We start from the raw sequence: 26083 nt of genomic DNA on the forward strand, positions 1-26083 counted from the left end.
GACACAAGAGGCCCTGACCTGTGCACTCGCCTGCCCTGCCATGCACAAGAGCTCTCTGCCCGTGCTCACAGCCCCCCACAAACAGAAACACCCCCTGGTACACACACACAGCACCACACGCAGGTGCTCTGCACACAGCACTGCAGCCAAGCTGTACCTGGCAGGGGATGCACTGGGGGGGTCCTCGCCAAACTCATCTTCACTGAAAAGGCTGTTGAAACGCACGGACCGTGGCTGCCCCATCCTGGGCTCAGCATCCTCCTGCAGAGACACACACGGGTGACATCTCAGGTCTCCTTGGTGCCGCCACCGCAGCGTGAGGGTGCAGGGTGGAAGGAAGGAGAGGGGACCTGATGCCATGTCACCAGCCCATCCCCAGTGCCAAGGTGCCCAGGAAGAGGCATGCTGAGGCTCACAGAGAGAAGAAAGTGTAGCCAAGGTTGGAGCTGAACACCAGGATGGTTATTTGTAGCAGCTAAAATGTCGGAGCTTCATCAGAAATCTGGCATTGCCTCCTTGGCCCTGGTGTTCCCAAACCAAGGTGGATGGGGGCTTCAGGTGTTCAGGGAGTTCTGCAGCTTCTGGGGCTCCTCAAATCCATCCATTCCCATCCCAGAGAGCGAGGGAGGCATGTGGAAATTCACAATCCAGGGATTACATTCAAGATGCAGTGCTGGAGATGTCTACTAGCACACACTCTGGGCATGTGTGGTGTGCTGCACAGCTGTGGGTGACCCCTGGAGACCCAGAGGACCCAGTGAATGCTTGGGGGCACTTGGGTGAGACCTGGTGGGTGCTCCCCAGGGACCCTTGAGTCCCAGCACCACTGAAAGACCTGACAGATACTTCGAAAGGACACTGAAGAACCGAGTACCATCTCTGGGGTTCCAACCCCCATGGGAGACACAGTGGGTGCTCCCTGGAAACCCTGACGTTCCAGCCCCCATGGGAAACCCAGGGGGTACCTCCTAGCAACATGTGGGAGACCCAGTGGGTGCTCAGTGAAGCAGAAGCTCTCTCTAGTCACTGCCAACATGCTCCTCCAGCCCTAATCAGTATCTCTGGATCATCCCAAGGTACCTGTCCTTAGGGTCAGTCACCCTGCTAGCTCCTGCCCACCTCCAGGCCCATGGTGGGACCAACCTTGGCCATCTCCCCCGTCGGTCTGGCTAGTTCCTCCTCCCACGCCGAGTCCTCGTAGTCTGAGTCATCTGGCAAAGGAGAGGGAAGATGCTGGGAATCAGCTGGGGTGGAGCAAGGGGTCCCAATTCCCCCTGCTACCCCAGAGCCTGTGGGGAAGGTGATACAGACATGGCTGGCTTCTCCTTGCTTTGCCCTTGAACAAATAACCACCCCATTCCTGTGATAACAAAGGTTTTATCAAGGAGTTTGCGGGAGAGCTGGGAAAGGGCAAAGTCCTGCGAGTGGCACTTCCCGGCACTGTCGTGACTCCTGGCCTCGCCAGAAGGGACCTTGGTGACACCAGCCCCAGCACCATGGCCCCATCCAGGCTCCTGTGTCTCTGCCTGGGAGCTCCTGCTGCTGGGGGTTCCCAGGGGCTTTTTCCACAGCTTGTTTTCCAGGGTGGATTCCCCTCCCTCCTCTCCCATTCCTTATCAGCTCCCGAGCTTGTGCACCGTGGAAATGAGATCCCAGATGATGATGGGAACAAGAGATGGTTCCTCTTCACCCAGCACCCACATCAGCAGGAATCCTGGTCAGGATTGTAACTCCACAGGGAACAAGTGGCCCCAGACAGCCTGGCCCTGGCAGACACCCACTCCCAAATCCCACTGAGAATTTGGATCAGATTCGTCCCAAAACCACAACCCAGATGATGGTGTTTGGGCCCTGGCAGCAGGTGAGGATGCTCTCAGGCTACAGGGGCTTGAGGGGAACAGGTAGATGCTCACCTTGGCACCATAGAAACCCCCTGCAAACTCTGCATCCCAGACCCATCAGGGTGGGAGCAGCTTTCCTCTCTGCACCCCCCAACACACAGATAATCTCTGTCCTGATAACCTGTCCACGGCTTCTCCCAGCTTCTGAAACACACCCCAGATCCCAGTTAAACCAGTGCTGCTTCCTGCAGGGCTGCTGGCCTTGAGAGGCACCCAGCACCCCACACAACTCAGCCCTTCTTCTTCCTTCCAGCAGAGCCATTCCAGCTGAAGTACAGTCCCAGCAGGACTGCACCCTGAGACCAAACCTTCACCTTCCCATGGGGGTCCCCAGCTCAGCATTGCTCCCTGCAGTTGGCTGAGCCCCAGGGACACCCTGAGGATGGGGCTGGGGGATGCAAAGGCATCCTGGGACCCCAGAATCAGCGACATCTGCATTTCACCCCCCTAATAGGTTCACTTTTCCTCTGTGAGTGAGTGTGGGTGCTTCCAGCACCCACAGAAACCTTTGCTCTGCCCCAGGAGAGGCTGCACCCAAATCCTCAGTCCACATCCCCTGAAACTACCAACCCAGGTCTTACACCCCTTCCCTGAAGTCCCCTGCTCAGACCTCACACACCCTAAATCCCCCAGCCCAGGTCTTGCACCCCCGACCTCCCCAGCCCAGAAGGCAAGAAAGGGGACAGAGAAGAAAGAGACCTCAGCAAGGACAGAGGAACAAGCTGACTAGAAGGAAGGCACAGCACCCATGGGATGGGTGCTGATGGACTGGCAGCCAGCTATCCCAAGGCAAGATTTGTGACAGGGGAAGCGTGGAGAGGCCCCCTTGTACTCACCAAACTCTGGCACGAAGGGAAGGGTGGCCTTGGAGGGCAGTGGTGGTGGCGGCGGCGCTGGCGCCCTGGTGCGAGGCGGGGGAAGCTGGGAGGGCAGAGTGACACCGGGTGCCCTTTCAGGGATGGGCACCTCCTCCTTCACAGGGATGCTGTGGGAGAGAGCAGCAAGAACTGCCTTATGCCAGCCCCTGCCTCACTTCCCAACCCTGACACACCTGCAGGGGGGTCACAGAGGATCACCAAAAGGGACCAAACCCCCAGCAGACCCAGACCCACAAACCAATTCCTAGGACACCACGGTAAAGCCTTTCCTGTGCTTGGGTTATATGACTACTCTTCTAGCCTGGAAATGTTTTCCTGGCATCCAACCTCACTCCCCTGTGTTTGCTTCACGGCTCAGGATCCTTATCTGACTCTGGGACACCCCAAGCCACCCACATCCTTGAAGCCACATCCCAGTGCAGGTTGTTTTCTTTCCTCCAGTCTAAACAATGGCAGAGTTGCTTCCTTAGCTGGTTTGCAAGTGGCCTTGAGCAGGACGGGGGTCCTAGGGATGCTCTGTACCACCAGCTTCCTTCTGGTGGAGTGGACACTGGAAATCCAGGGTGGCTGCTACAGCAGCAAGAAATCCTGGAAATGGAGCTTCTCCTGGCTCAGTGAGGAATGCCCCCAGCCCCAAAACCTTGACCAGCAAGGAGAGGGACCATGGGGACCGTCCTCCTCTCCACTGAGCCTGAGCAGCTGGGCTCAGCCACTCCTACCTCCTGTTCCTTGCTTCCTGTCTTCCTGAGGCTGAAAGGTGACGGGCAATCAATAGAAACCTCTGGGGTAATGGTGTTTTCAAGGGCAGGAAGTTAAGAAGTTTCTCCAGGGTATAAAAACACAAGGTACCTTTGAAACATCCCTGAATCCAGGGCAGAGACAGTGGGCAGAATTTCCACCCCAAGCCCCAGGTAGGTGAGCCTCAGGGGACCTGGAGGCTGACACCATCCCCATCCTTGCCCCAGCTATCTCCCACTGCAGCCACAAAAAGGAACAGCTGGTTAGACTGGATATTGGGAAGAAGTTCTTCCCTCTGAGGGTGGTGAGGCCCTGGCACAGGTTGCCCAGAGATGCTGTGACTGCCCCATGCCTGGAAATGTTCAAGTCCAGGTGGGATGGGGCTTTGGAGCAACCTGGTCTAGTGGGAGGTGCCCCTCCCTTGGCAAGAGGGGTGGAACTAAATGAGCTTTAAGGTCCCATCCAATCCAAGCCATTCTGTGATCCCATGATTCCATGGCCAAGGATGCCATCATCACACATCCCCAAGGATGCTGGGGATGTGCCTCCCAGCACCATGGCTTGTGCACAAGAGCTTCCCTTAGCTTGGGAGAAGAAACTTCTCCCTGGCTGGAGCAGGAAGCAGGGGAGGATGGGAGTGCTGGCTCTCCCGGGGTCAGCCTGACCTCATTTCTCAGCAGCTATTTCCATGGGAACCAGCCACAACCATCCATACATTAGGGCATGCTGGCAGGGAAGGAGGGGAGCATGGGCAGGGGAGTGTGGGCAGTAGAGCAGCCTGCACAGCTCCCAACACCACCAGGCAGGAGCTGCTGGAGCACCCAGGTGTGCAGAGACCCAGAGGTGACACTGCACAAGCCACAGAGCCTCCAGCAAGAGCCTGGCTGGGGTCTGCATCAGTGCAGCCCCCCAGGATGGTGTTTGCCCCTGGGGTGTGGTTGGGGGGCTGCAACACAAGCCCCATGGCCAGCAGTGAGATGGCAAGCCTCAGGCCAGGACAACCCCATCTACTGGACGGGGACTTCTCAGGAGGGCTTCTGGCTCAGCCCCAGTCCTGTGCAGCCCCTAGCCCCACCATGCCAGGGGCTAGCAGGGTGGGCACCCACAGAGCTCAGGCACAAATAACAGCCCAGTTTCCCAAAACACCCTCCCCACTGGTCTGCCTGCTCCACCCATCACCATCAGCTGCTGTAGCATCCCTGGGCTTCATGTCCCCCCATGGCTCCATGGGGTGGCATGGGTGCCCCATCACCCCCTGCACTCCCTGGACCCCTATGCAGCATGCCCAAAGCATGCCAGTCCTGCTCCAGGCAGGGTCTGGCTGCTCCCACCTCTGCCATTAGAGAAGTGGCAAACCAGTGCTTTATGTGCTGTCCCTTATCTGATCAGCACATTTAATGCCACCCTTTATCTAGGCCTCTCTTCTAAGGGAGGCAGAGAGGGCTGCTCTCCCACAGACACCACCCCAAAGCCACACCTCTGCCCAGGCCACCACCCCTGCCCAGCTCACCCAGCCCTCCGAAAAGGAGTCTTCTGGCATCACTTCCTTGGATATCGCTTTCTACAACCCCCTCCCCCTGCCAGCTGCTCAGGGGGCTGCTCTAATCCCTAGACCATCTCCTGGGCATGGAGAGGGTGTGCCCCCCTCACTGTCAGCCTCATCCCACAATCAGGATGCAGACATGCTCATGGGATCCTCTGTGGGGTGGCTAGGTCTGAGCCACCAGTGGCCAAAACTGGCGGGCTCACAGCCCCGCTGCTGGCATTGGGAGGGTGGCATGAAGTCTAGAGCTGCTGAGAGAGAGCTCCCAGTGTTGAACACAGCTGTGCCATCCACCCGTGGGAGGTACAGACAACCCACACCCAGCAGGGTTGGGATGATCCTGTCACCTCCTAGCACAGAAATGCTTGGGGTGGCCCAGGGTTGGGGGGGATGGTGAGAACTCAGAGTTGATCATGGCCTGGAGGAAACCACAATATGGCTCTGCAAGCAGCTAGGAGGAAGCGCCAGGGACCACGGCAGCACAGCAGGAAGTGAGGGGAGATGGGTGGATGGTGTCACCCCAGAAATGCCCAGGTCACTTGCTCTGCTCCCAGGCTGTCTGCATACACAGGGGTGCTCCAGCTCTTCCTCAACCCTCATTCTCAGAGATCCCTCCCCTGTGGGCACTTCCACCTCCACAGGGGGTTATGGTGGGGTCTCATTCCCACCCAGAGACAGGGCCAGACCAATGCAGCTGCCTCACAGCAAAGAGCCCCAGTCCCGGCCTGGATGCAGTGAGCATCACCCTGATGTGGGCAAGTACCATCCAGACCTGGGCAAACACCACCCTGATGTGGGCAAGTGCCATCCAGACCTGGGCAAACATCACCCTGATGTGGGCAAGTGCCATCCAGACCTGGGCAAACATCACCCTGATGTGGGCATTGGCTCAGCGTGGGCAAGGATTATCCAGACACGAGCAACCATCAGCCCCAGCATGGGCAAGCATCCCCCACTGTTGCTGGTCCTTGGGCAGCCCAGCAGCATCCCCCCCAATCGCAGGTCTTTCATATTGACAGGACCCAGGTCAGATCCCCCCAGGGGGCAGGAGATGGGTTTGGGGCCAACAGCAGCACCCTTTGGCCAGTCACCCATCACCCCAGGCAGCCCCAGTGTGCATAGCTCCCCAAGCTCCCAGCAGATGCTGCCCCACACATGGAGCCAGGACCCAACACCCACCATAGGGTGACATATCCTCCCCCTCCTGAGTGCACCCCCCATCCGTGCCAGCTGCCCTGCACCACAGCACCTCCTCCACCCATCCTGGCATGGCCAGGCACCAGCACTGGCCAAAGAGCCATAGAACTATGCAATGGTTTGGTTGAGAAAAGACTTTAAAGCTTATCTCATGCCATGGGCAGGGACATCTACAACCCCATGTTATTCCAAGCCGCACCCTACCCAGCTTTGAACACTTCCAGGGATGGGGCAGACCCAACTTCTCTGGGCAGCCTGTGCCAGGGCCTCACCACCCTCAGAGAGAAGAATTTCTTAGGAAATGATAGCTCTTTATTTTCAAAACGTTCTCAAAACAAGAACCACCTGTACCAATATATTCCTGGTCATACAGTTAAAGTAACTTTTGAAATCAGAGTTTTGGGATTCAGCTGGTTAGTTCTGAACTCCCCAACATATCCACACAGTACACATATAACATACACATGGATGCACAGATCTTCTCCTGTATATATTCACTACAGCCTCAGGATCTATGTGAGAAGTATATAAACACACACACACACTCTCACACCCCATACATGTTCCCTTCTGTCACTACCAAGCACCAACACATATGTGTAACCCATGAGTGCATGATGGCACACCAGGTGCCAGGCCCTGTGGCCACCCACCTGTGCCACACTGGCACAGCCCCCGGGGCTCTGCCACGGTGACCCCAGAGTCCCCCAAGCCCCTGGAGCACTCTGTGTCCAGGGATGCTGTTCAGCCACCGCTGCCGGGCGAGGCCATATGCCCATCCCGTCCTGAGTCACAGGGTCCTGCATGCAGCCCCCAAGGGACCCTTATGCACCCCCAGATCCCGCGGGGCAGCTCCAGGCGGGAATCCCGGCCTTCGGGGTGCCGTGCCAGGCCGGGCAGCGGCGGTTCCGCGGCGGAACGCCCGATCCCGGGGCAGCAGCAGGAACCGGGACACCCGCACCGCCCGCGGGCACGCAGGCCGGGGCAGGAAACGCCGCTGGAGCCGGCGGAGCCACAGGCGCGCCCGGCAGCGCTCGATCCCATCCCAAACCCCCTCGGCCCGGCCCCGCCGGCTGCTCCCGTGCGGCACACACTGCCAGCCGTGCCCTCCTACCTGGGCAGGTGACGGGAACCACGGTGGGACCGCTCGGCACCGCGGGGAGGGCTGCGGGAGGCCGGCGGGGAGCGGAGCTTCTCGCCCCGGCACTTCCTCTGCACTGGCTAAAACAGCAAGACTTCCTGAGATGGCCGAAGCGGCGGCATGTCGAACACCGAACCCTCAAATCCTCAGGAAGAACCCGCGGCACGGCCGGCATCAAACAGCCAGCACGGAGGGCGCTGAACCCGCGGCACAGCTGGCACCCAGCCAGCACAGCTGGCACCAAACCAGCACAGCTGGCACCCAGCCAGCACAGTTGCCACAGCCTCCACCAAAGTGGCATCCATCGGTCTCATCGTGCTCGGGCAGCTTCCTGGCCAGGGCAGCATGGAGAGTGGCTCCAGGAGGATTTGGGTGACTATCTCACGGCAGAAATGCAGTGGTGGGAAGAGTTCCTGGGGTGCCAGGATGGACACTGTTGATCTGAAGTCCAAGGAGCCCCGGGGACAGGTGCTGCCCACCCCATGGCATGCCAGCCCCCCACATGAGCTGCCTGAGCCCCCTCCCGCGCTCAGCATCCCAGCAGGTAGGGGTCAGAGCAGGGGCAGAGGGATCACCTCCACCCACCTTACCACAAAAAGCCCATTGGGACGCAGGGATGGGAAGCTGGAGGGGAAACCCAGCCGCCCCCCTCCCATTCTCATCCTGACTACGCACATCCAGCACCATCAGTCCAGCTGGATGGTCCCATCCGGCACCATCAGTCAGAACAAACTCAGCCCTCGCTCCCAGGACCCACCTCAGGAGACCAGCTAGAATCCCCATCTCCAGGAGTATATCCCTTAGAGCCAGTGGGTGCTGGAGAAGTTGCAGGGAAGGACTCCTGGGGTGGGAGAGACCACACAAGCTTGGTGACATTCCCCCGCCTCATCCTGGGAGGATGCTGGCATCCAGGAGCTTGTCTGCCCCAGTCCTCACTCCATATCTGCCTGTGCTCTGCAGGATTTGGGAGCGTGCTGAGTGGGTTGGGACATGAAAGGGGGGGCTGCAAGTGCTGCTGTCCTGAAATTCCAGCCTGCTCCCATGTCATCTGGCCACAGCAGCTGGCAGCAGCTTTGCCCCATGTTCCCTGTGCCCGGCGGTTCATTGTCTGTGTGTTAAGAGTTCCTCAGGCTTCAGCACTGCCTACACTGCAGGTGGGGGAAGGCAGGGCTCTACATTGTTGCAGGGATTGCACCCCAGCCCATTCCAGGCGGGGGTGACCTGGGTGACTGGGATATCAGGGTGGATACATCCAGACAGAGCCAAAATTAATATTTCAGCACCTCCCACCCTGGTGCTGGTAGCCCAGGGAAATGTGCTGTGGCCTGGGGCAGGAGTACCCCCAGGGGACGTGCTGGGGCTGGGGGTACCCCCAGGAGATGTGCTAAGGTCTGGGGAGAGCATAGGTACCCCAGGCAACCCATGTCGTGACCCTGCCGGTCCCACCCACATCACAGTAGCCCCCCACACAGACCCAGTCGCCTTGGGGCATCCCCAAGCCCATGCCCCTGCCACCCCCCTTACCTCCTCTGGGACACAGCCCTGGGGGGCAGCACGGGGGGACGGTCAGGCAGTGGGGGGCTCTTCAGGCTCTGGCACTTGGTTTCCAGTTGGTGTCGCTTGGCCGGCAGTGGCGGCAATGGGGGTCTCGCCCCAGGGGCCGGTGGAGAGGGGTCCTCCAGGGCTGGGAGATGGCTGCAGGATGCAGGGGGTGGCTCGGGGCTGTCCCCCGATAGTGGTGCTGAGAATTTGAGGGGAGGGCGGCAGCCCACCCTCGGTGGGATGGGTGGGGGCAGCGGGGTGAAGCTTGCAGCCCTGTCTGGCTCCAGCAGTGGGGTCCCACCGGGCACTGGCGGGCCCCGGGGCTCCAGCTGCTCCGGCCCTGCTGCAGTGCCCAGGCGGAAGATGTGGCGTTTCATGGGGACAGGTTTGGTGGCAGGGGGCTGGTGGGTCCCAGCAGGCAGTGGGGCCTCAGCAAAGGCTTTCTGCAGCCCCAGGAGGATGCGGCGGCGGTGGCCGGGCAGCAGCACCCCAAGGCGGGTGAGCCCCTCGTCCGTCAGAGCCCGGCAGTCCCACACTGAGCACAGCCCGTTTTGCTGGAAGTTCTCCACATACTGGTCGAGGTGGAAGGCGGAAAGCCAGGCGGCCACCGGCAGAGATCCCTCCTCCTCCATGGCAGGGGGCTGGCCACAGAAACCTGCACCACTCAGTGCATCTTCTGTTGCCAGCAAGGCTCAGGATGACATCAGGACCTGGGAATGGAGACAACAGGATCAGGATCAGTCCCAAAACACACAACAGGTGAAGCCTGGAGTCCCAAAACCAACATTCTCAATGAAGCAACCTGGTTTTCCTATGGCTGTGTCCCCCAGATCATCCAGTCCTGAACTGGGGGGCTGCAGGATTGTGGAAATGCTGGAGGGTCCCAATTTAGGCATTGAAACATAGAGGCCATCCCTTTAGAGATAAAGTCTCCATGGGGCCCCAGCTTGGTCCCAGGGGGTGACATTTGGCCTGTAGGACAGAGAAGTAGGGGATTATCCACATTGGGTGGATAATCAGGGAATATGCCTGACTATGCACAATTCAAGGGCAGGGGAGCTGCTGGCTGCACCTCAGGGCTGTCACCCTCCAGGATGCAGCTCCTCTGGTTTACAGCAGCAAGCCAGGATAGAGTGACATGGACAGTTGGATCCAGAAGGCTGTCCCATCTCCCAGGCTGCCCCCAGCACAAACCGCACCAAACCCCTCCTCACAGACCGTATGCCCACCATGGCATTGCTTCCAGCTCCGGAGCCCTGTCTGTCCTTGGCATTGCTCTAGCATGGCACCACACCCTGGAGTGCTGGCAGAGCACCTGTGCAGCACCCTTGGTGCACACACCTAGCAGAGTGCCCTTGTGGCATCCAGAGCTTGGGACGTGGGGCTCACCTGGTGTCCCAGCTCCTGCTGCAGAACACCCATCCCACACCCTGCTGTTGGCAGGGCAAATCCCTGTTTTCCCAACAAGCAGCAGATGGGATACCCTGCCCTTCCCACCCACCAGCATCATGGCCTCGGCAGGCTCCAGGCAGGAAGCAGATCCTGTCATGCCGGCACACACATGCTCGTGACCCCGGCACCATGTTATTTTGTGTTTGCTGGAGGTTTTTCTAGACCTGCTAAGAAGGAGCCAGAGGATTTCCTGGAGCTGAAAATAGGCCAGTCTGCTCTGCCGTCAGAGTCACATTTGCTGTGACTCAGGCAGGTCCTCGGCAGCGCTTGCGGTTTCGGTGCAAAGTGCACAGCTGAGCAAGGCTCGCTCTCAGCCCGGCACTAACTGGACCCTGCCGAGCCTCAGGCACCATGGGGTCCCTCAGCCAGTGACCCCTACACCTCGAGACACCAGCATCTCAGTGGTGCTGCCGGGATGTGGCCACAGTGCCACTTCCCTGGCACTTCCAGGTACAGTTTGGCTTTGCTTCAGGCTCCATGGACCAAGTGTCCAAGGAAGGAGCAACAGGGACTCAGGGCTGGCTGACCCCTGTGGCTCCTTGCTGGCAGCACCAGAGAAATCAGCAGCACCTAGGACCCAGAACTGGTCCCAGCAATCCCAACCAGCACCACAAAAATCCCTGAATCAGAATAAAATTCTATCTTCCACCTCCACACGTAGAAAGTCCTCATCTATTACTGAAAATGGATAAGTGATTGGATAAGTGTGGTGACATTGCTGTCACCACATCCCAGTGACACCAGCACAGGAGGGCTCAACCCCAGCTGGGCACAGGCTCTGGAGGAGCAGAGGGAACACAGTGACACCAGTATGGGTTCCCACAAATGCCCCCTGTCCTGGCTAGAGCCAAGGAATCACCATCAATGTCACCCACTGACACCAGTGCCAACATCCCCTGCTGTGCCAGGACATTGATGCAGTGGTGGGACACGCCTATCAGGAAGGGACAGCTGCACCAGCACTCACCACTGGCGCTGTCCCAGCACTCTCTGGGATGGCTGAGGGCCCTCCTTGCTGCTCACCAGGGACGGGGATGGGGACACAACTCCAGCGAGGGAAGTGCAGGGTCCCCGGTGTGCCAGGCTGGCAGCTCCCCGTTGCTTCAGGCCCTTTGCCCTCTCCAAGTAAATAATTCATCAGGCCTTTGCTAGGTTCCCTCCTTCAGTCATTAATCATTTAACCCCTGTGCTAAACAAGATGAGGATATTCCAGAAGCAAAACCAAGACAGGGAGATGCCATAACCCAGCTGCCTGCTGGGGTTTGGGGGGTAACTCTGGCTGTGGCCCCTGGCAAGCACAAATCCTCCCAGTGCTGACCCACTGCATTCCTCCCCGGGATTAGGCAACACCACAGGGGCTGTTTTGTAAGAGACTTAAAGGCTGGACAAATGGTGTGAGGAGGGAACGGCAAGGGCTGCCAGCACCCTGGCACTGTGGCTGGTGCTCTGGGGGGATAAGTTAGGATGCCAAATAAATAAATGAGGAGCAGACCCCTCAGCCCCATCCCAAACCCACACAGCCCTCACTCTCCCAGTGCTGGGGATGAAGGATCTGGGGAGGCCTGGTGCTGGTTCCCTTTTTCTGGCCAAGGGGCTCGGCAAACCCCTCCATCCCCAAACTTGGGTGTTGGCTGCTTTTCTGGGGGCTTCTGCAGCTACCCCAGCCCACCTCAGAGGCCCTCAGCTCAAGAGAGCATTTGGGATGCACCTCTTCCCCCAGCAGAGCTGGGCATGCTGGCCCAGGGAGTAGCCCCCCGTGATGCAGGGGTGTGCCCACCCTTCTCCCACTGCATCCCATCACTCTCTCAGGGCCGTGGGCACTGATGAGGGCTGGGTGTGTTCAATTAAGGAGCTGTGTATGCCATGGAAGCTATGGGCTCTGGCTGGAAGTGACGGGTGAGCATGCTGCCTTCACTGGCTCCAGCTTCCCCTGGGTAATCAATGCTACCCCTAAGGACGTGCCAGTAATCGAGTAGTGTGACCAGGGCCATCAGTATGTCACTGACAGGGCTGCACTCAGCACCCAAGCACCAGGTAATAAAGTGGTGGCCATCCCACAGCTCTTCCCTGCCTGTCCTTTCCATGGCACCCAGAACAGTGGCCATGAGCCAGGAAAATCCAGCACAGGAGCCCTGCTGGGTGTCTGGCACCCACTTGATACATCCAGTTCCCACTGCAATTCCTCCTCCATTGTAGGCACACCCTGCCTGCACGCCACGTTCCCCTTCCCCAGGTCTGTGGGCTCATTAATCAAGGAAAGCTAATTACCAGCAGCACAGGGTCCCTCGGCTCAGCAGAAGGAGGCGGCCAGCCTGCCTGTGGTCCAGCCGGCGCGGTGGAGGTTTGCCAAGGGGTCTCTGCCCGCCCCAGGACTTCCTCAAACGCCGCCTCAGCAATGGGAACTTTCCGGAAAGCCGAGCGGAGCCGTGAGCTAGGATGTGGTGCAACAGCCACCGCAGGCCCAGCAGAGCCGTGAGGCCTCAGTGCGGTGATGTGCTGACCACAGCTGCCATGAGGGACAAGAAGGCCGGGTCCTGGGGCGGTGTGAGCCCTGGGTGACAGAAGGACGGGGCAGGGCTCTCAGGAGAGGAAGGAAGAGCCAGGCAGGGTGATCTCTGGGAAGTGAGAGCTCAGCACGACTGCGGCAGGAACCAGGTACCAAGGACAGGGCGTTGTGGGGCAGCAGGACAAGCCAAACTCTGGCTGCTGGACAAGCAGGCACATGGCTGCCATGTCCCAACACCCGGGACTCCTGTGGATTCCCAGAGAGGGCAGCAAGCTGTTACCCACCAGCATTCCTGTGGGCACAGGGGACAGAGCCAAGTGGCAGAAGGACCTGTGGGAACAGGGCTGGCCACAGTGGGAAGGGGCTTCTTCAGCCACCAAGCTCCAGCAGCACTGGGCAACCAGACTCACAACACAGCGATTTTTACCCTTTCCTGCCTGAATTAAGAAGAGACCCTCAGACAAAGGGCCACGGCCAGCCAGAATGAGGCCAATGTCACCAGTGTCCCTGCTGGATCCGGGGGGTGAATGTGATGTCCCCAGCAGACCTCCCAGGGCTACCACAGATTCCCCACCCAGCTGGGAATCAAAAGCACCACATCCTCACCCCGAAAGTGCCCAAGCAGAATGCTCAGCAGGCAGGGATTATCCCAGAGCAAACGAAGGGTCCCAGGACAGCACTCCACAGACCCCTTCCCACCCAAACCCTCCACACTCCACCTCAGTGGGTGCCCATCTGCTCAGCAGCACCCAAAATATTTTCTGGGAGGGTGAGGCTTTTTCATTTTCAAGATCTTCTCAGCCAAAGAAATTGCAAATGATATTCAACCCCCCCCCGCAGGCGCTGTGCAGGGATCAAGTTCAGGCTTGTGGAATCACAATCCAGGGGTGGTATTGCTTCTCTGGAGCCTCCTCCCTCTGCCATGAGTTGCCATTTCCAGATGGTTCATGTGAAGAAGCCAGAGGGTGCCCAGCCCCCTGTTTGGGGGCCTGAGGGCTCACACACACACACCAGGGTGTGCCCCGACAGGAGAACTGCCCCAGGTTCCTCTACATGCAGATGGAGGGTGTGTTACATAGAGGTGGAAGGTGGGCAGTGATGAGGTGGGTGAGAAGTTAGGGACAAGGGGGCAAGAAAACTGAGGGTTCCTCGTTTCCCTGAGGTCCCACCTGCATTCCCCTTCCCCCATGGAAGTAAAACCTGGGAAGGTGAAACAGGTCCCAGACTGTGGCGCCAACAAACAGATGAGTTTGCATCAGCAAACAGCATTCCCTTCCAAAGCGTTGCTGCCTGCCTCACAAATCTAGCCAGAAAAGGGGCTAATACAGCCAGAAATTAGCAAATACAGTCAAAAAAGTGGTAATTCCAACCAGAAATGGAGAAATCCAGACAGAAAAGAGGTAAACACATCTGGCAATGCTGTCACTACCCACTGAGTTCCACTGGAATGCTCTCAGCTCCTGACACACTTTATGGAAGCTGCCAGCAAACTAGGTCAGGAAGCCAAATCCCACGATCCAACCAGAAATGGGGAAATCCAGCCAGAAAACGCAAACAACTGTGAAAAGTTGTGAGGGCCTTCATGAAAAGGGGTAAACACATCTGGCAATGCTGTCGCTACCCACTGAGTTCCACTGGAATGCTCTCAGCTCCTGACACACTTTATGGAAGCTGCCAGCAAACTAGGTCAGGAAGCCAAATCCCACGTGCACAGCCACCCCAGAGGAGCCCCAGTGTCTGGTGATGCTGGGGGAGCTGTGCCAACAGCCTGGCTGCAGAGGATGGGTGCCTGATGGGTCCCCCTGGGAAGCACGGCACCTCCTTCCTCCGTGAGAAATCAGCCCCATCAGCCGATGTCAGCACTAAAACCGTGCAGGTCCCTGTTTCACTTTCCCATAAGTGGGAAGTGAAAGTGCCATCGGGAAGGGGTGACCCCTCCCACTGTGGGTGGGGTGTACCCTTTTCCAGCCCTGATGCCCTCCAGCCTCCTCTTCATGCTCATTGGGGTGCAACTCTAGCCCATGCTGTCCCCAACAGCAGGGTCACACCATACCAGGGCCATCCCCTGGATCCCCCTGGCCACCACAGCACTGCAGACAAGCCAAGCCAGGGGATGCTGCAGCAGGGACAGAAGTACAGGGACCACCAACCACATTCACCCACTCCCAGTTTGTAAATGACTTTCTACACAGCCAGGCTCTCCCCCATCTGTAGATTCAGGGGACCCATCTGCAAAGCGTCCCCAAGCATCAAACCCCCCACAGCCACAGAGTCCTGCCACAGGAGCTGCATCACTCCCTGCTTCCCACAAGACACCCCTAAAATCTCAAGGGCTCACTTTGTTCTGAGGCTAAGTTCTGGCAGCAAATGCATCCTCAATATTGCTCTAAATACCCCTATCCCTGATGTCCTGGCTGTGGCCCATAATAACGCATCCCCAGTAGCTGCTGGAGCACCCCCAGAAAACCACCATAAGCTCTTGGGGGAGCTTTCCTTGCTACCTTTCTCCCAGCACCCCAGAATAGCCACCCACCCCTAGCACTCCCAAAATTGGTTTTTGGGGCTGAGCCCACAGATTAGAATTGCTGTCCCTGCAATGGTGCTAGACCTAGGAACCCCCCGTGCAGGTGCAGCCCGTGGGCACCCCAAACACCAACCCGAGGGTCCCAGCAGTGTGAAGGTGTCCCATGGAACCAGCTTGCCATTACTGGAGGACAAAGCAACCACCATCCCAGTTCCAGCTGCACAGCACTGGCAAAGCTCCAGGCCTCACCAGACAGACGGGGAAGCAGTGAGGAAGAGGAGGAGGAAAGCAAGGGAAGCCCACGACCAGCATCACCTGGCATCTGGCTGCTATTGGTGGTGGTTGGTGTGGCACAGGCATTGCTGGCAGGGGCCCTGGCACAGCCGCAGCTGACGCTGTTTTTTGGCTATGAACAGGGACAGGCCAGATCCCCAGCAGAAAACAAATCTGCCAGCTGGGCCCTCAGGGTCCCCTTTTCCCAGCTTCACCCCCGGCATCGGCAGCACAACCACCCAGGATCCCCAAACGTGTCACTCACCCCAACCGGGCAGTAGGACCCCTGCAGTGGCACAGGAACGAGAGCTACCAGCAATGCCAGGGCTCCCTGGAGACTGGGACCGAGCTGGGTTATACTGGGGCTGAGCTGGGGTCTGCTCAGGGGAGCTGGGATATACTGGGGTTAAGCTGAGGTGTGCTGGTATTGAGCTGGAAAGTGTTGGGGTGAATTGGAATACACTAGGGAGGAGCTGGGATGTGCTGGGGGGAGCTGGGGAATACTGGGATTAAACTGGGATGAACTGGAATTGAGCTGGGATGTGCTGAGGTGAGCTGGGGTATATTGGGATTTAGTGGGGGTGCACTGGGAATGAGTTGGGGTCTGCCTGGGGCAGCTGGGGGACACCTGGGGAGTAGCAGGGCTCAGCTGGAGCGCACTGGGGTTGAGCTGGGATTGAACTCGGCTGTGCTGGGGGCGAGCTGGAGTCTGCCGGGGGGAGAACTGGGGTCTCCTGGGGGGAAGCTGGAGCATACTGGAATTGAAGCAGGGTGGAGCTGGGATGTACTGGGATTGCGCTGGGGGGGGAACTGGAGCGTATTGCATTCGAGCTGAGAGCGAGCTGGGGCACACTGGAATTTGGCTGGGGAGTACCGGGGCTGAGCTGGGGTACACTGGGCTAGAGTACCCCAGTCGGGGGGCTGGGGGGGCACACCACTGTCACACCTGAGCCGGGGAACAATCCATACTCCCCCCACCGCCCCAGCAGCTCCCAGTATCCCCAGTACCCCCGCCCAGGGACCCACAGAAACACGTGGAAAGAAAGAGGACCTGCCGGGGGGAGAAGCCGCGCTGAGAAGGCGCAGTGCCCCCCGCCGCCCCCCGCCCAAGCCGGGGCTGCCCCTGCAGCCCCCCCGGAGCACCCTGTACCTCTGTCCGCTGCCAGCGGCGGCTCCCAGAGGATGCCGGGGCGCTTCCCGGGGCGGGGGCACTCCGGGCCCCCCTTGCCAGGCCCGGGCTTGTTCCCGCACGGAGCTTTGGCTGCCTCATGGAAACAGGATTCAAGGGGAAGACTGCCAGGACTTTCCCCCAAAAAAAAAAATAATAAGTGGGTTGTGTGGGGGGTTCTTGCCGCCCCACACAATTCCCAAGGTCTTAGTGGGGGGTAAGAAGGAGAGTGGGAGGGCTTGGGGACGCAGAGGGGATGTGGGGTGTCCATAGCCAGCCCTCACGGCTGCCCAGCCTGGGACAATGGTCCTTTCATCCCGGCGCTCGGGGAGCGGGACACGCTGGCTGCCGGCTCCGGGGGTGGGAATGCCCCCCCTGCTCGGCCCCTCGCCCACGCCAGGCCACGGGCAGGAGGGGCCAGCTCTGCCCCACACTCCGGGCATGGTGCTCAGCCAGGGGGACAGTGTGAAATACCCCAAACATCCCCCCGCTCCCTACCCCACTCCCCGGAGCCATCACATCCCCCACGTTATCCCATCCTGCTCCCCAGAACCAACCACATGCCCCTGCTCTCCCATCCCGCACCTTCGGCTCCATCTGGGGGGATACCCCCCGAGCCTTTGGCAGAGGATAAGGGTGCCATGGCCTCACCCAGTTCGGGGGTGTCATACAGCAAAGTGCTGAGTCCCCAGGGGCTAGCAGCAATGCCCCAGCCCGATCCCTGAAGGGCTGAAGCCCTGTAGTCCTTCCCAGCAGCATTTCAGGAACGACCCATGCCAGTAGCTGAGGATGTCCCCAGCACAGCCCTGAGATCACTGCCCCCCCCATATATCCTACCTGCACCCCAGCTCTTCTCAAACCCCCCGGCACCAGGCACGTGCCAGAGCATATTCCATTTCCCTCTGGAGCCATCTTCTCTCTCTGGCACTGCAGCTCTGGGTCTCCAGCTGTACTCCCAGAGCTGACAGCCCTAAACCCTCCCCACAAGAGCTTTACCCCATCACCTGCCCTGCTACATGTCCCCCTGGCTCCAGAGCTGCTGCAGTGTGCCCTGTATCCAGTTCGGCTCCATTTCCAACCTGCCAGGCGGGTGGTGGCCAGGTTCCTTTTTAATTGGGTTCTATTTTTAATTTGGACCGGTGCAGGAGGGTGGGAGGGGGTGGAGGGTGTGGTGGGTGGAAATTAACAGGAGAAATGGGAAGGCAGCAAGTCCCTAGTGCCCAGCCCAGCCCCACAGGTGACAGAGAATGGCACACGCTGGACAATGCCACCCACCAAGACCCTGCTGGGGCACAGACGAGGGCTGGGGCCTGCTGGGCTGTTGGGCTGCCACAGCACTAGGAGGCCAGAAGTGGGGTGCACAAGTAGCTTTGCCCCTGGGTGCACCCCAGGAGGAGACAAGAGTCCCAGGGCTCCACAAAGGGCCCACAATCCTGGGAGTAACAGCTCTGTTCCCCAGTATTCTCCTGCTGGAGAAGCCAGGATGTATCCCCCGGAGTGCCCCCAAAGTTCAGCCCCCCATGTCTCCTCTCCCAGAGGAAGTTTTGGGGGAAATGTACTGGTGGTACTGGCTGGGATGGGGCTGTGGGAAAACCAACTACAAGGGCTGTGTAGCCTCATGCCTAATTAGTGTCCAGTGGAAATTAATTTTAGGGGTTTCTCTGTCACCCTCTGGTGGCATCACCACCACCCAGAACCCCCCTGGAGGTGAGGGTCCCACCATGAGCAGGGACCCCCTGCCCGAGTGCACTATGGGGACAAGGATGCTACCAAAGGACCAAGGTGGGACAGAGGCCGAGTCCCTCCCATGCCAGATTTAATTATTTTATTCCTAAATAATCAGCTCTGGTACAAGGTACAAAATCTCCCATGTCCCTGTACACCCCCAGAAAAGGAGGGGGCAAGAGCATGGCCAAAGACCAGCTCCCAAACCCCCAGTCAAGGCCTCAAATTCCAGTGGAGGAAGGGTCCAGGCACCCAGCTTGGAAAGGGTTCCCATCCTAGAAAGGCAGGGGAGAGGACAGGAGCCTTCAGAGACCCACAGAACACCTGGAGGTGCCAGGAGCCCCCCAAGTCCTTTCAACATGCCTGAAGATGCTGGGAGCCCCCAGAGACATTGGGCACACCTGGAGGCACGAGCTTACCCCAAAGCCTCCCCCAAACAAACCTGAAGATGCTGAGACCCCATAAGATCCCCCCCAACATGAATGGGGGGGATCTCCCCCAGGAGCCCCCAAAACATCTGCCACAGCACATCTGGAGGTGCCATGAGCCCCTCAACTCCTCCCACATGCCTGAAGGTAAGACCCCAACATCCCCTCCAACATGCTGGATGTGCCAGGAGTCTAGCAGCTTCCCCTCTACATGCTTGGAGATGCCAAAAACCCCCAAAGGCCCTCCTTCCCGGCATGCCAGGAGGTGCCAGAAGCCCCCCAAAACCCTGTGCATGCCCAGAGGGGCAAGCAGGTGCCCAAGCACCCCCTGGTGGTCTGCTGGGGCTGGGGATCCCGTGGGATGAAGGCAGTTCTGTGGGACCATAACAGAGATGGGGAGCAAGAATGGGGGGCAGAGGGGGAGCGCAGTGGAAGGGTCTCCAGGGCTGAGGAGCAGGCACAGGGCCCCCCTTTTCCTCTGCCCCCCCAAAAGCTGAAAGTCACTTTGGGTTTGCCACCTATAGGGACAACACCAGTGTCCCACAAGGGCTAAGTGACAAGACAACCCCCAACTTCTCACCCCGGGGGACCCACTATGTCCCTGCTGTCCCCAAACAGGGGTACAACAATGGGGGGGGTCCCCCTGAACCCAAAGTGGGGGTGCTTGTGTACAGGTGTGTGAGATAGAGACACAAACCATGTTGGAAGTGGGGGGACAGGGAGAGGAGCCCCCCAGGGTGGGGACATGTCAGGCTGTCCTAGCCAGGGGAACAACTAGAGGAGCTCCCAGGGAATCAGGTCAGGCTGTCCTCGTCGCTGCCCTCGCCACGGTCCTCCTTGCTCTCAGCCAGGGAGCTCTCATCAATGTTTTCCAGGGAATCCGCATGCTGGAGGGAGAGCTCGGAGAGTGCCAGGGCTGGGAGTCGGCTCTGCTCCGGGAACAGCCAGGGCTTGAAGTGAGGGTCATGCTTCTGCTTCCACTCGGGGTACTTGAGGCATGCCTTGTACATCTTCTTCATCGCCTGGGAGGAAGAGTGAGATGGGCACAGAGAGCCCTTACCCCCACACCAGACCCACCTCGTGCCACAAACTCACCTTGGGGGCCAGGAACTGGGAGGATTTGTTCACCACCCACTTCGGTAAAGAACCTGGAGAGAAGGGAGGGGTGGCTGGGAGTGGGACCCCCAGCATCCCTCAGGTGCCTAAAAACCAGGACCCCCCCACACATGTGACCCCCCCAGCACTCTCACTGGGCACATGTGGCTAGAGAGAGGGAACAGAGTTCAATCCATACTGCCCTCTGCTCTTGCAGAGGTCAAAACCAGTTATTTCAGCATTTTGGGTTCCTCTTCAACTCCCAAAAATGAAAGATTTGAAGAGAACAGGCCCAAGATGTTTCCTCCTGACATTGCTCCATGCTCCATGTCTGGCTCTGGCTGCATCCCAAGATGCTCCTGCTGATGAGCCCTTCCAAGCCCACCTTGAGCATATCCATAGGTCCTCCTGAACACACCCTGAGTCCCACTGAGCTCAACCTGGGACTTCTTAAAGCCCTACTGACCCTGCCCTGAATTCCCAGAATCCCAACCCAACCTGAGCTCCCAGTGAGCCCCCACTAAGCCCAAATGAGTGCCCCTTCAGCCTTCCCCCAGCCCACCCTGAGCCCCACTGAGCCCCCCAAGTTACTCCTGAGCCCCCACTGAGCCCAAAGCCCCCATTAAGTCCCAAGAAAGGCCACCCTGAACTCCCAATGAGCCCACCCTGAGAACCCATGAGACCCCCACTAAGTCCGCCCTGAGTTCCAGCAGGACCCCACTGGCCCCCCAAGCACACACTGACACGAGGGAAGGACTTGAGGGTGCCGAGCCCCAGGGCACAGAGCTGGGGGTCCCCCTCTCACCTTTGGGGTCCACCTGTGCCAGGTAGGTGATGGTGCAGCTCTTGGCTCCTGTCCCCTCGATCAGGTAGCCCGTCTGAATGGAGACAGCCCGCACCATGTCCTTGCGGGGCGGATACTTCTGTGGTGGGGAGCAAGGAGGGAACACGAGTCAGGGGCAGGCCAGGTGGGGTACAGCAGGCACCAGCCACAAGCAGGGCTGTCAGGACCCCCTCAACTCTCCAACCTGTCTCACTCCCCAAGCTCTGAGCGAGCCCCAGCCCCCACCCAGCACCACAGGAGCCCTGGTGCCCCACCGAACTCACAGGATGCTTGACAGAGTAGTTCATGATGATGTAGTCAGAGCCCATGGGCAGCCAGGAGCGGAGTGTGACCACGTCCCGGTTCTTCAGGGGCTTGGGACACCTCCCTAGGGACAGCACCGGGTGGGATGTTCCAGAGTGAGACACCCACCTTCAGGAATGGGCTCCCCTTCTGCCCTCCAAATCCCCCCAAACTGCTCGGTACACAGGCTCCTCCCTCCAGTGGCAGACACCACGGGTCCCCCAGATGCCAAACCCAGGGTGTAGTGGTGGCAGCCCCGGCACTCAGCCCTCCCCCAGGACCCAGATCCCCCAGCCCTTCCTCACAGGCGTAGTAGCCCACGTCGGAGTTGGCCGTCAGCCTCCCGATGTCGAAGGTCTCGATGACGTTGGTGTCCCACTTCTTGCGGTACTCGATGTCGTGGAGCACGTCGTACAGCGTCTCCGCCGGCACGTCCCTGCACTCCATCCTGCACTGCAAGGCAGGGGCCATCAGAGACCTACCGGGGGACCCCACGGTGGGAGAGTGGCCGCGGGGACCCCCAACAGGATGGCAGTGGTGACCTCGTGGTGGGAGGATGGCCATTGGGACCCCCAGGTAGGAATGCAGCAATGGGAATCCCCAGCAAGTGAGGGGGAGGTGTCTCCTCTGAGATGTTTAAAAAAAAAAAATCAATGCAACCTCCTCCAAGAAAACCTGGATCCCAACCAGCAGCTCAGTTTGCCACCCAGAGCCACCCCTTAGCACAGGCACGCAGGGCCTCAAGGCAGTGTGGAGCTGAATCCTGAGTACCAGGGGACCCTGCTTCCCACCTGCCCTCCCATCACTGTGGATGTACTCCCCCCAAAATAGCTTCCCTGCACAGGGAAGCCAAGAGGAGCCAGTCTGCAGGGCTGTGCCTGGTGCCTTGGGCAGCACGGATCACAGAGAAGGGTTTGGGGGGGTGCAGAGTGGGGAGCTGCTCCATAACTACAGCAGCCAGATCCAGGGAAGGCAAGGAGAATGGAGAAGGTGAGGGCAGCTACCCCTGCAGCAGGGATGCCATCTGCTGAGGTCAAGGGTGCTGGAGCCAAGCGTGGGGCAGGGAGACCAGCCAGCAGCCTGTCCCTGGGAATGCCAGTGGCTCCTGATTCTCCCCAGGGATGGCATCAGCTCCTCCGGCCCCCAGACCCTGCAGTGCACGATTTAGGGCTGGCCTGTGACCCCAGTACACGGTACTAGAGACCCCCCAGCCCTGGGAAGGGACACAGAAGCACCCAGCAATGGGGCACAGCCTCACATGGGCCCTTGGTGGGACACAGCCATGGAGCCTGTTCCCCCACAGCGCTCATCCTCAATCCCATCCTTGCCCCACAGTACTCATCCTCAATCCCATCCTCGCCCCACAGCGCTCATCCTCAACCCCACAGATCAATCCCTGTGCCATGGAGTCTGCCCTCAACCCCACCGTGCTTATCCTCAATGTCAGAGACCCATCCTGTTCCACAGAGCCCACCTCCAGCTCCTCCATTCACCCAAAAATTTGTCTGGGAACACCCACCGCTGCAGGGCACTTTTGGGGAGAGCCTGCCTGGATGGCTTTCTTGAAGAACCCCTGCTCCCACCTGCACCCAGGCCAGCCCACACCATGCTCAGGTGGATCATTCCCAGAGCAGCAAGGCCGGTCAAGCCAGTAGTGCAGAACCTGCCCTGCAGGTGACTCACATCCTGGGGGGGTGCCAGGGGGGTCGCAGCAGGAGAGGGGATGGTGCCACCTGGGAAGTGCCTAGAAACACATGCCCCAACCTTGAGTCAATATTGACTAATGGGGTGAGGAGGAGGAGGAGGAGGAGAAAGAGATGAAGTCCCCAGGGCTGGGGTTATGCTATGCCCAAGGGAACACAGAATGGGTGCCAGACTGTGGGACAGAAGCAGATTCAAAGGGGAGACCCACCACCCCTGCCTGGAGGGCTGCAGCCACCAAGGGAGTCCCCAAGCTCAACCTCACTGGCAGCTCTACCAGCACCCCAGATCCTTCCAGTGCATCCTACAGGATGGCTCCTGGCCATCCTTTGGGAACAGCCCCTTTAGAGGGGAAACCATCATCCCTGGGAGATCTCAGATGCCCAGGTACCAACTCACTGCCCCACTGGGTAGGATGGGGTGTCCTGGCTGGGTTCCCCCAACCTGTAGCCAGTCCCAAGGCCACCAAATGTCCCACTGAGAAATCAGCCATGGCACCAGCTTGTTCCCAGACTCCAGAAAACAGGTTAGACGGGAGCTGCATCCCTAATGGAGGGGGGCGGGGAGGAGGGGGCGGCAGCCTCAAAGCAGGGCGAGACCTTCAGGTTCCACTTAATTAGGCAAGGAATCCAGGAGGAATCCAGGATGAATTCAGGGGGAAACCAGCTCTTGGGAAGCTGCAGAGAATCCCCAGCACCCACGCAGAGACCCCCAGCATAAGGAGCAAACCCCTGGGCTGCACCTTGCCGTGCCACGTCAGCAATGCCACACGTGTCCATCCCTTCAAAATCCAGCAGGAGCATTTCATTTCATCCTGGGTGGGATGGTGGGCCTGGGTGCTGCTGGGGGCCACGGGGTGGAGACAAGGACTGTCACCCAGAGGGTCTCCAATACCCAGTGGCACACACGTGCAATCAACACATGAACACCCAGCAGGACCTTTCCAAGCAAGATTTGTCCAGGAGGGTGTGGAAAGAGGCAGGACCTGGCTCAGGGACCCCCGCAGGCAAAAGACAGCTCCAGGTGCTGTGACGTGAGGGGAGCAGCCGTGCCAGGACATCCTGGAGTGGGCTGGGTCCCTGCCACGCCAACGTGGCACACTGGGATTGTGGGACAGGCAGGGGACGCACCCAAGCGCCACCTCAATCCCGGGGATGTTTTGGGATGCAACCCCCAAGAGCCAGCAGCAGGCTGGGGACACAAGGAGCTTGGGGGGGGGGATGGGGGGGGCTGTGTCAGGATGCACTGTCACACAGAGCCATGTCCATGCCATCATGCCTGGATGCCACAGTGATGGATGCTCCGCATGCCACCCACCACGGGTCCCCACCTCTGTGGGGATGGGGCAGGGTGCAAGTGGCACCCGTGACTCCCGACACCCCAGAGACCACCCTCCCCCCTGCCAGGGTTCACTGCTGCCACCAGGGCACAACAGGGACCTGTTCCTGGCTCACAGCAGCCCAAACTCCTCCAGCATGCCACAGTGGAAGCAAGCCAGTGGTTCCAAGGCAGGAGCCGGGCACAGGCACTGCTGGTGCCCCAGGGAGAGGTTTCCCCAGCAGAGCCAGCGCCAGCTGCTGCAGAGCAGTGTGTGAGCAGGCCGCGTCGTCACTACTGCCACCACCGCCACCACCCGGGCTCAACACCCGGGCAAGGACGATGCCACCCGCTACACCAGGACAGCTTAATGGAGCTGCCACCAGGGACAGGGACACCAGCCAGAGACTCCAGTGTAACCCCATCTGTAACACTGCTCCTGTCTCAAGCTGTCTCTCGGAATCCCGGTGTCCCTGCTTTGCCAGAGGGAAGAGCGTGTACCTGCCTGTGCCAGCTCACTGGCACCAAGAGGGAAGGGACCCACGGGGAAATGCAGTGGGGACACAGGGAGCTCTGGCCAAGGGGGACAACCGCAGTGATAGCAGGCCAGTGTCTGCAGTCTCCAAGGAGTCCCCAAGCCTAGTCCTGGCGTGCAGCAAGCATGAGAGGAACATTCCCAGTGGGTGAAGTGGGGAGAAAGCAGCAGCCAGGACCAATGGCCCCCCCACACCCTGGGGGTTCCTGGTTGTCCCTGGCTGAGCCCTGGAGCTGTGTTTGTCATGGGGTCCCCAGACTGCCCATTTGTCCTGGTGTCCCTGCAGGCCATCGGGGGCCAGCTCCCGAAGTCCCCATCCGCCCCAAGGCGCTGCACCACTTGAGGGACCCCGCTATCCCCTGGGATTCCCACTGACCCCTGGGTGGTGGTTAAACCCCCGAGCTCCTCCTCACTGTGGGGTCCCCACTCCTCCCCCCAAGCCCAGGGTGCAGCATCTCCCCAGGGCCCCTCCTGCCTCCAGGTCCCCCCTTGCTGCTGGGTACCCCAGTCCCGGGGGGATGCCGGGGAGGAGGTGGGGGGGTGTCAGGGTGGATGGGGATGTCTCGCCGTGCTGTGCCGGGCGGGAGCTCTCACCTTGATCTTGTGGAGGGCGCGCTCGGGCTCCAGCAGCTGCACCCAGACGCCCACCCCGCCCTTGCTGTAGGTGAGGCTCCAGCCGCGCTCCGACTCGCACTGCGCCCGGAACGCCCCGAAGTCCCGGTCGTCGGGGATCTGCACGCTGTCGCGACTCGACATGCCGCCGCCGTGCCCCGACATGGCCCCGGGCCGCCCCCGCCCGCCGGTGCCGGTGCCGCGGCAGGCGCCAGCCCCTAGGGCGGCATTGCGGGCGCGGGGCGCGCTGGGACCGGGAGAGGCGGGACCGGGAGAGGCGGGAACACCGAGGGGCGGGGGGACCTCGGGAAAACTGGGGGGGGGACCGGGAGGAGGAGTGGGGGGGATCTCGGTGGGTGGAGTGGGGTGGGTTTACCGGGAGGAGCCGGGGGAAAACGGGAATGTCGAAGCTGAAACCGGGAGCAGGGGGAGGAAGGGCAGGCTGTGCGAGAGGGGAGCAATCCAGATTGGCGGGGTGCCGGGGGCAGCTGGAGGACAGCTGTGGCACTTGCAGGGATACCTGCACTGTGTGCCAGGGAAGGTTCAGGTTGGATATTGGGAAAATTTCTTCACTGAAAGGATTGTCCAGCCCTGGCACTGGTGGAGTCCCCATGTCCGGAGGGGTTTAAAAAGCAGATGTGACACGTTGGGACACGGGTTAGTAGTGGCTTGGCAGACCAG

At 59.8% G+C, this 26083-nt stretch overlaps 2 protein-coding genes across 12 annotated transcripts in view; both read right to left on the reverse strand.

Moving 5' to 3' along the window:
* ARAP1 (ArfGAP with RhoGAP domain, ankyrin repeat and PH domain 1) overlaps positions 1–17018 on the reverse strand; it is a 35536-nt gene extending 18518 nt beyond the window's left edge. For 2 of the 11 annotated variants that reach the window (XR_005627028.1, XM_039704450.1), the window contains exons 1-5: positions 12661–12824; positions 8923–9650; positions 2738–2886; positions 1144–1211; positions 158–261 (exon numbers count right to left, since the gene is read on the reverse strand). Coding sequence is in view for 10 of the 11 variants with exons in the window: in XM_039704450.1 (XP_039560384.1) it covers positions 158–261; positions 1144–1211; positions 2738–2886; positions 8923–9572 (971 nt within the window). In the remaining variant the exon portion in view is untranslated. Of the gene's footprint in view, positions 1–157; positions 262–416; positions 1037–1143; positions 1212–2737; positions 2887–7371; positions 7940–8922; positions 9651–11359; positions 11492–12660; positions 12827–16845 lie in introns of those variants that run through there. The other 9 variants (XM_039704452.1, XM_039704449.1, XM_039704451.1 and 6 more) reach the window with 9 other exon arrangements.
* A 1638-nt stretch (positions 17019–18656) lies between these two features.
* On the reverse strand, positions 18657–25666 carry STARD10 (StAR related lipid transfer domain containing 10). Its single transcript, XM_039704464.1, has 6 exons — positions 25385–25666; positions 21543–21690; positions 21219–21322; positions 20917–21034; positions 20112–20164; positions 18657–20038 (listed from the first exon to the last, which is right to left on the reverse strand). Exons 1-6 carry the CDS (start codon positions 25565–25567, stop codon positions 19811–19813), a joined length of 834 nt encoding a protein of 277 aa, XP_039560398.1. The 5' UTR covers positions 25568–25666; the 3' UTR covers positions 18657–19810.
* Positions 25667–26083: the final 417 nt, after the last annotated feature.

Source organism: Passer montanus, unplaced genomic scaffold, assembly GCF_014805655.1.
Source record: "Passer montanus isolate IOZ18808 unplaced genomic scaffold, ASM1480565v1 scaffold175, whole genome shotgun sequence".
In the NCBI taxonomy this organism is placed as follows: Eukaryota; Metazoa; Chordata; class Aves; order Passeriformes; family Passeridae; genus Passer; species Passer montanus.

What these genes read in the sequence shown, in the direction of transcription:
- STARD10 (XM_039704464.1), bottom strand. Translation starts at nt 25,567, where the DNA reads ATGTCGGGGCACGGCGGCGGCATGTCGAGTCGCGACAGCGTGCAGATC. An exon ending in CGACGTGGGCTACTACGCCT is followed by an intron (nt 21,323 to 21,542) that starts GTGAGGAAGGGC and finishes TGCTGTCCCTAG; the next exon opens with GGAGGTGTCCCAAGCCCCTG. An exon ending in GGCACAGGTGGACCCCAAAG is followed by an intron (nt 20,165 to 20,916) that starts GTGAGAGGGGGA and finishes CCTTCTCTCCAG; the next exon opens with GTTCTTTACCGAAGTGGGTG.